Source organism: Ptychodera flava, unplaced genomic scaffold (assembly GCF_041260155.1).
Source record: "Ptychodera flava strain L36383 unplaced genomic scaffold, AS_Pfla_20210202 Scaffold_91__1_contigs__length_413411_pilon, whole genome shotgun sequence".
NCBI classification, from domain to species: Eukaryota; Metazoa; Hemichordata; class Enteropneusta; family Ptychoderidae; genus Ptychodera; species Ptychodera flava.
In genome coordinates this window covers 86,314-96,324 of record NW_027248413.1, presented here as the reverse complement: position 1 = coordinate 96,324, position 10,011 = coordinate 86,314, and the positions used below count along the sequence as shown (strand labels likewise).

At 38.1% G+C, this 10,011-nt stretch overlaps 1 protein-coding gene across 1 annotated transcript; it reads left to right on the top strand.

Annotated features, from left to right (window-relative positions):
* Positions 1 to 887: 887 nt before the first annotated feature.
* Positions 888 to 1,427, top strand: LOC139129099 (uncharacterized). Its single transcript, XM_070694761.1, has one exon. It carries the CDS (start codon positions 888 to 890, stop codon positions 1,425 to 1,427), a length of 540 nt encoding a protein of 179 aa, XP_070550862.1.
* The last annotated feature ends 8,584 nt before the right edge of the window (positions 1,428 to 10,011 follow it).

Here is a 10,011-nt window from a genome sequence, read left to right as displayed (position 1 = left end):
TGTGTAAATGTTTAGTTCAAATGGTGAGTTAGTTTTAGAGCAGAATTTTTTAATATTATTTGACGGTTATCATTGTTTCGGGTTTTTTAGCAAAAACCAATATGTTTACAAAACCATGCGATCGATCCAAATGCCTTTTGCAAACTTACAGTAATTACACTAGTGATGACATAAGTAAAATTTCAGTTCAATCGTGAGAAACTACACGATTATTTTGCCTTATTCAGTTTCTTTACAGTTTAAATATGCTATGGTCTTTATTAACTTCTTATGAGATGTAACTGCTTGATTTCCAAACAGATTATCTCTTAGATTATGTCAAATATATTTATTGTACTTTGAATAGCCGGTTTCTTGCAGGACGTACGCCTAAAATTTAGACTTCCAACCATGTAACCATGATATCCTCGATGCCCATATGCCTTGCTAGTGCTTTGTTTGTGCTTCACTTCTGCGTCTTTCAGCTTTGTTCCTTTTAATTTCTCATCATATTTATGTTATGACTAGAGAGAGATTACCAAAACGGTGGCTATTTTCATATCAATGAATAGCCAATCATTCTATATCACCTCAAAGCAGTAAGTTACTTGTACTTCAGCCTAGGCTTGATAGCGATGGTCTGATAAGATGTGATGGTCGATTGAAGTATGCAGATTGTCTACCATATGATACACGTTTCCCAATCATCTTGCCACGGAAGCATTGGGTTACTAAGCTTATTGTCAAGTTTTACCATGAAGAAGGAAAGCATGCAGCAGGCACAAATCAGACATTGTCAGCAATATCCACTCGATACTGGATAATTTCTGCCAGAGAAGAAATTCGAGAATGGGGAGAAGAAATGCAATGAATGTGAACGAAGAAAGGCGAAAGCAGCAGAACAAATAATGGCCCCTCTACCAGAAATCAGACTGAAGAAATCACTACGAGCTTTTGCCTATACAGGAACGGATTTTGCAGGACCATTCATTACTGTTCAAGGAAGAGGAAAACGCAGAGAGAAACGATATCTATGTTTGTTTACATGTCTTGGAACAAGGGCAGTTCATTTGGAAATAGCCTTTGGACTTGACACTGACTCATTTCTTAATGCTTTCTACCGGATGACGAACCGGAGAGGTCTTCCATGTGAAATGATGTCCGATAATGGTGGTAACTTTGTGGGAGCTGATAAGGAGCTGAGACAGTTGGTAAAACTGTTGGATCAAGACCGGATCAGAAAAGCAACTGCCAATCGAAGAATAAAGTGGAACTTTAATCCACCACTTGCACCACATTTTGGTGGTGTACATGAAACCATGATAAAAGCTGCTAAAAGAGCTATCTATGCAATTTTGGGCAAAGCTGATGTTACAGATGAAGAACTGATGACTGCGTTTACAGGAGCTGAAGCGCTAATCAATTCTAGACCATTGACATATCAATAGCAAATCCAGCTGACAACACACCCCTAACACCGAATCATTTTCTGCATGGGCAGATCGGTGAACAATTTGCACCAGAGTCTGTGGATTCAACTGACTTTAATCCTAGGAAAAGATGGAGACGAATCCAAGAGTTGGTAAGACACTTTGGCACCGTTGGATGAAAGAATGGTTACCAGGCTTAAATTCCAGAAGGAAGTGGGTCCATCCACATAAAGATATCAAAATTGGAGATGTAGTTCTGGTAATCTCACCTGGAACCTCTCGTGGTAATTGGCCTATGGGTAGAGTGATTGCTGTCCGACCAGGAAGAGATGGACATGTACGCGTTGTGAAAGTCCAAGTTGGATCTAATACACTTATCCAATTCTATGACGTCATATTTTTTAACTAAAACCTTATGCATTTTAGAAAAACCAGTATCTAGGCTTTCTAAAACTATAAGGTATATGGCAATTCAAGCCAGTTTACTTCATCAATGGAAGAATGTTGTACCCCTACCCCTAGCTTTTGCACACCCCATACAGATACACGCAATTCAAAATTGACGCCAGAGAAGTAGTGTATAGTTAAATATCTGATTGTTAACACTTTGTTTCTTGTTTCATATGTCGGAATAAATAATTTAAACACAAAAAGATGTGAAAATTTTGCTTAATAAAAAGTAAATCACACTTGTTACATGGTATTTTGGGTAAAAAATTTCAAAATTGTCAAAAAAATTCATTTAAAGTCGTCCTATTCTATGTACACAAATTAATTTTGCTAAAGTTGGTATTCCTCAGAAAGAGCAATATCTGAGCTTTATAAAAATATAAGGTTTGTGCTATTTCATGCCAGTTTACTCAAATTTAGGGGAGGATATAGTACCCCCTACCCCTACCCGTTTTTTCGCCATTTTTTTTGTGGTACATACTAATCAAAAACCAGTGCAGACAGTACTGCATCCCAAAATATCCAATGTTAACATCTTTTTTCTTGTTCAGCAGATCCCAAAGAACAAAAAAATACCCATGTAGTAGGTTTATGGGGGGGGGGGGGAAGCACGGTGGGCCCCTCCAGCCACGGACTATGACCTTTCAAAGGTGTTTCACCTTGATCATTGATAAAGATATGATACGTTGAGAACAGTGTGTAGTTATATGAAATCTCACATTTTGGTCTTGTTACGTAACATCGCAAAGTTAAATGAGGAACACGGAAGGCCGTAATATAGAATACTCCAAAAATGAATAGAAGGGAAGTCACCACCAAGACTCAACTATCTATATTTCATAGAATTTCGCCCTCTAACAACAAAACGAAAGCCAGCCCGCAACACAGAAATTCATTAGGCAGTCGTGGATCGCTGATTGGTCAATTTCGTTAGAAAGTTCAGTATAGTAATGGGTGATCTGTTGTTACCATTTATGAGGTCCGAAAATCCTTCAGGAATATTAATATACCCAGTTTAAGAAAGTGAAATACCAAAAACATGTAATAACTGTAAGGTAAAAGGCCATGACAAGTACGCGGCACATATGGGTTTTCCAGTTATAAAAATACGCACCGCTTTCGTTACTGAGGTCATTGTCTTCGTCCCAAGGGTTAAATTGTTCAAAGTGATAATATCTGTAATGTAAGTTTCATGCATCAGGCAATTATCAGACTACTTTTACCCTCGGGATATATGCATTTTACAGGCTTTGGAGGTACCGTTGTACTATAGTTCTATAGGTGGTGATTAAATTCTATAAATAATATATGTTTTGATGACCACACTGTGAGACCATGTCAGAGTTTGTTTGACAGCGGCCTTGGAGTTGTGCGCATGCGTGTTTAATTTTTCCCGATCTAAAAATAGATGTTGCTTTCGTTTTGTTGACAAGCACACTTTTACTGCTACAAATGTGATGTAAATCCTATATTTACAAGCAAGCAATAAAATATTATTATTATTATTATTTAGCACGATGGCTATTTTTCATACACTACAACTGCGGAATTTCAGCTCAAGCATTTGACAAATATTTTGATATTATTTTGACTCCTGGCAACGGAGAAAAGATGTGAGTATGATGGGAGATCGTTTTTTAAGATTTGGAGCGTAAACTGTGTCAGCAGAGACGTTTAATAGGGGCGCCGCTATTTGTTGCCAATGTCGTTGATCGTATACGCAGATAACGTCTGGCATACATATGGTGTTATTTCGTGAGGGACATTTCATGCTATCATTATTAAAATACGAGCATTTGCTGAATGAGTCCAACATTTCTGTCACACGCTTTTAGTTATTTATAATCGGCACACTGACATGCATGACACAACTTTACTAGGCCCTTACTGTGAGCACAGCGACTGCAGATGTACAGTACGTTGCCCAATGCATTTCGACGTGTGTGGTGCAGAGAAATTATAGTGTATTTCCATTTTTTCGAATTTGAACCGAATATTTCTAGATTATGATAATTTCTTCTGTTGAGACAATAGTATACCGTTGTGATCATTGTGTATGGAACGTCGTTTATACTGCCTTATGGGGTCTATTTGCTGTATGTGATGAGATGATTTCTCTACATGAGGCAATGCCTTTACACTATAAGAAAATGTAAATATTAGATTAACATAATGTTAATGTTTTATTAGATGCTGCCAGTATAAATTTTGCTGATATTAAAATAGGGGTAGATCTAGCTGTAAAAGCGGTTGTGCTGCATATTGATCGCGCTAGGGTCAAGGGTCTGGCCACAGAACCGCTGTCAGCCAACCGATAGGCTGTTTCGGTTTTTTACCATGACATCGATAGGTGTGGCTGATTTACCTAGCAAAATGATGAAATGTGTTTGTCTTTGAATAAATCAGCCTGTACTGGCTTTAGCATTTGCTGTCTATCACTCATCCCCCCCCCCCACTCCTGCTGATTATCTTGACAATTAGAATATTATCTTCATCCATTTTCAACCATTTTCTCCGTCGGCGGTCCCTCATCTTAGATATGCCAAGACAACCCAACTGCCCACTGTTAATATGATCACAACTGTAGGATCTACTCGTTCCTCCATAAATCTCTGCAAGAAATTCCGATGTCCAAATCCTGTCCATCCTATTGAGTAATGTAGTCCGCAAGAACTCTGGGTTCGAGCCAAACGCATGTGACTCAGTGCGCTTAATAGACGTGCCAGAATGCATGCGCCATCCTCATTACATAATGACATTTGACATCATTATAAATCGCGTTTGATAGGAAAATTACAAAGAGTGAAAATTTTTGCCACTCGGCTTGTTTTAAAAAAAACCATCTGGCCACATCCAACCTTTTCTGCAATCTCTGATCTTCCTATCACATCCCGCATCGGTTTAACTTGCGATGATTTGCATCATTTAAGTTTCAGAAATGGTACCTCAATATGTACTTATCTTCTTCACCAGTATTGTCATTCAAGATGACATCAATCTCCTTCTGACTTCGGTCTTCTCTAGAACTCATGGGGAAACAAAACATCTTTCGGTGAACGATCATTCTCCTACCCTGACCAGACTCCTTTGAATAGTTATCCCCTTTAATCTCCGGTACTCCTTGTCCCTGTCATGTTTTCGTCATGCTCTAAAGACTTCTCTATTCAAACGATAGCTTATTGCATCTTAGGATGTAGCATGAGCTCGTAGAGATCAGGCACTTTGTAAATGTAAATTCATTTAAGTATTTCTCTTTGTCAACTATGATATATTTTATTTATCCCCTGCAAACGCTGTCAATGCTGGACAAGGCCCACATCACTTGTAGTGATGCTGTGCCCCGGCCAGCTACAACACCAGCAAAATTAAGGAATACCCAACTCATGTCTTTGTGGGAGAAATGGGCCACCAAATGGGTGACCATTTAATGAGAACTGTAACTGTAAAATACATCAAACAGGCCACTAATTTATGACATGCAAACATAGTACAAAACGTGTGACCTTACAATAACTAACCTACTTACACTTGTGATAAAATTAAAGTTGCAAAGATTAGATACATCATTTAGGCCACAAAAGTGGTGACCAATAAACTGACACACAAACAAATTTCCTTACAATGATTAACATGCTGATAACTGTGAAATACATACAGTGGGCCATAAAATGGTGGACCAATTAACAGTCTAACAAAGAATTCACCTACATAGTAGGTAACTCATTTAATCTTGCCCCAATCTTGTGGGGCCCAAACACGCCACAAGACACACCTTGTGTCGGCCCCACAAGAAGAAAGTCCACGTCACTGCAGCCCCTGCGAACAGTGACTTGTCTTGATTGCTACGTTGACCCGTGCCGTGTTGAGAAACTGGCAAATGAACTGTGACTCATGCATGTTTCTCAGATGTATGCAAAATTTATTCTAGCAGAGTACCAGTGTCTAACTAGCAATAACTTAGCCATGCTACTTATATACTGTGCTTGGCTACGCTACCACCTTCTGTTTTATTGCAGCAATAGTGGTAAAGCCGTAACAATTGTAAAGTCTGTAAACTACATTTTGTACTATATCTACAAACAAGTCTTGTTAACCCCCTCTTCTTATTACTACCTTGGGAAACAAGGAACAAAACTCGAATTGAGTAACTGTATTTCCTACTGTGGCTAAACACAAACCAAAGAGAGACTTGCTCTAAAACAGAGATTAAAAAACCCTTTTGGAGGGAAAAATTCTCTCTGAAAAAGCCTAGTCAATCATATGGAATCACAATGCGTGGAACGCAAAGATAGCCACAACAAAAAAATTGTTAGCAATTGAAATGGAATCTGCTAATCTGGAGGAAGCGCATAGTGTGAACCTAAAAACTTCCTGTACTTCATAAACATATTTCTAACCAGCGTCCTCCCCACCCTACAAAGCATACTTTCTCCTTATATGTTGTCACTTGAACATTTTTAGGGACATCAGATAATAAGCCAGAACGGCACAACTTACTGCAGCCCCTGCGAACAGTTACTATGCTAAACTTGGCCTTAAACTGATGACCTATATATATACTTGGTTCACAACTTAACTGATTGTACCCAACGGCCATTTAGGCAAATAGACTTCATACGTCCAAAACCTCTGGATGATTGCTGGAGAGCCTGTTTTTAAAGTAGCAGTAATGCACTGATATTGATAAAGGAAGGTTAAAAAATTGTCACACTGCCAAACCAGAAAACACAGCTGATTTCCTGATAAATTGACTCTACTTGAAAGGGGAAGCTGGCTTACAACATTTGACTCTGTACCATGCACGGTGCACAGTTGCTGTACTAAATCTGGGTCTTCAACTGGCAAGTAGATTCCAAACATCTGAAACCTCTGATTGGTTATTGCCTTTGTAAATATATATGTGCAAGACATAGCAGGATAGATGAGCCATTACTATAACTTTGAAGTCTTATGTACAAGTAATACAGCTTCATATTGATCTAAAGAGGATAAACTTATATATCCTAAAGAATAACTGAAAACAAAATTAAATGTCCACTTTGTAAAGTTGATGTTGTTGATTGTTGCCTTGTAGCCCTAGTGTCTGATGCAGGATTTGAATATGCTGAGTGTCAAGTGGCAATGAATTTAGCCTTCTTCTTTTTGTACAGTTTTTTTTTTCCATGAGCCATGCCTGTTGGTGAAAACAAAGGGAAAACTAGGCAGAAAAAGAATTCGACAGTCTCAACAATGTGGTTGCATGCCCCAAAAGTAGAACAAGGATAGGGCATGGTTTATTGTGAAGAAATGAATATATAAATACCGTTACCGTTGTTAAAGTTCAGATGAGGTCCAGCTGCCGAAATGGCAGTCTGCCTGGAGGGCCGTCTCAGGGCAAAAGAGGATGGGACAAGCTCACACGATGACCTCCTGACCCCTGCCACAGGTGGCGCCAGTATGAACGTTTGCAGGAGATAAAATTCCTTACTTTTGTAACTTCTTTTATTCGCTTACATATGGATAGTATATCACACCATGGAGGTAAAATAAAGCTCCATGATTAGACGTTCCAAGATAAATAATTTACTTAAATATACCATTAGTTTTCAACGGTTTCCATACCTGAGTTAATTCTATATAAAGAAATATAAGTAAAATAAGGCGGTGAAAACTTCATTGTTTCTATGGCAGCAAATGAATCCAAAAAAGCAGCAGACCAGAAAACTAGTGGTAAAGCTGAGTGAAAAAAACAAAAAACGCTAAAAAACACCGTAAAATGTATTACATAATGTCCCTCCGACTTGATGACTGCTATTCGATCTAAGTAAGAGTGAAATAATATCCCATCTGTCTTACAAATTGTCTGTCTTTCCTTATAACAGGTAAAGGTAAAACAGTTCAACTTTATTCCTTTGTGATGGGCGCCGTTGTTTTCTTAGCTTTACTGAAGTGCAAAATGTGAGTATTCTCTAACCTGGGTTGATAGTTCTGCTGGTGGACAGAATTGTTCCCGAGGCTGTCTTCCGCCCAGTAAAAGCGATGTATTCATTGCTTCGCTTCGATAAAGTTTGTGTGAGATGTATGAAAGTGTGTGTACTAGCGTGTGTGCTTCACGAACTCTACGGCGATCGAGTGGCGAGGGCGCAGTCAGAATTGCAACATCCTTAGCTCGGTTGTTGAACCAATCTTTTTTGAGATTGGGGATTTAGCCGAGCGGTTCTGTTTGCGGCCTCTGCTGCTAGGTGATTGGGTACCGTGCGTTGTGGGTTCGAGCCCGATTGAAAACCATCGTATAAATAACTTACTGTATACATTTGTTTCGCATGTTTGCAAGGCTTTGAATATCATACTCTTCGTTTCCTTCGAATCACCTGGCAAAAATATGAAAAAATATGAAATTTTGAATATTTTGAAAATTGTAAAATTGTGAATATTTATAGCAGTATTTCATATTTTACGGTAAGAAGGAACGACTCTTTTCACGGAGTCGTAACGTATTCTTAATTATCAGAAAGCTTCCTGGGCTGTGCGTCACTGAAAGTCCCGTAATTTATCTCGACTAACACCCATGCTGTCATCCCCTTGCTTGATGATATATTGCATTTGATGACCTAGGAATGCGTTTTTGTAATTATACTGAATTTTGGAATTACCTTCGCGTTGTCTTTCAACATATTCATAAACGCAGCAAAGCTGACTATGTAGCTTTATCAATTACATGCTAACCAAACTGCTTCATACTCAACTATTTATCGCCTTGTCTCAACATTATATGATAAAGTTGACAACGATAGCAAAGGTGAATATTACGGTAAAGAATCCAAAACATGAAATGGCAACTGTTCTCTTGCTCATGTAATTGTGTATACGTTTTGCTTGTACGTTCATATGTATCAGAGTATTTCAAATTTATGTCGCATAAAACATAATAATAGTTGTTATACATAGAATAATCCGATGCGATCAAATTGTTACATATTATACATGCCTAAGAGAGCCTAGTAAATGCCAAATGATAAGAAATTATTTTGATAACTTTATTTTGAAATTATTTTGTTACTTTCCTTTTCTCTAGTTTCTTCATTCCCTCTAGATAAATAAACAACGTCAAGAACGTCTGCCGCTATGTCTGTCCATCTCTGTCACGTATTATATTGCTGTACATGCTAAGTTTCGTAAATACGTGCAATAATGATAAACGTTTATCGCAATTCTCATTACATGTATCTATGGGTTCCGCAAACGTTATAACACAAAATTGGCCCTCATAGACTTAGTCACTGATATTAGCGACTGTCTAGATAAAGGTTCTCTCACCTTTGGAATATTCATCGATTTTAAAAAAGCCTTCGACACCATCAATCATGATATCTTGATTCATAAATTGCACCATTATGGCATCAGAGGTGTTCCATTACAGTGGTTTAAGAATTACTTGACATCTCGTCAGCAATATGTCAACATCAACAATGTTACATCTCCTTACTCTCAGATCCAATGTGGCAACCCACAAGGTTCAATACTCGATCCAGTTTTATTTTTAATTTATATCAATGATATCGCTAATTCTACTAATAGGTTCCGGTTTCGTCTCTTTGCAGACGACACCAATTTGTTCAAGTTTATCGATAGCAACCAAATTGACTTTATGCAAATAAATTCTAACTTCCATGAGGTTTGTGATTGGTGTCGGGCAAATAAACTTACAATTAATATTGATAAAACATACTATATGATTATTAAAACATCACATAACTATGTTATTGCTAATGGGACCCTAGATATTGATGGCCATAAAATAGAAAGTGTTCCTTCTGCAACCTACAGTGGAATTTGATCGAGTGTCCGTTTTGCCTTGCAGAGTTCGACAAGTCTACATGTTGCTTATCATTAGAAAAGTAAACATTTGCAACAAATTCAGTCTTCGTCTTTGGTTGGTGTTAGATTACAGCGCGCGGCAACTTTTCCCACACACTGTCTCGTCACGATCACTGCAGTCGTTTCAGCATGTCACTCACAACAAGCTTAACACTACACTACACGCACATCACCAGTTTCCTTTTAGGTGTTTACTTTTAAGTTGGGAAGAAAATTATGAAGAAACAAGTAAATTCTTAAAAAAAAAACTTTTCTTCTCCTCTCGATGTCAGCAATCACGACAACAGTTCCTTCA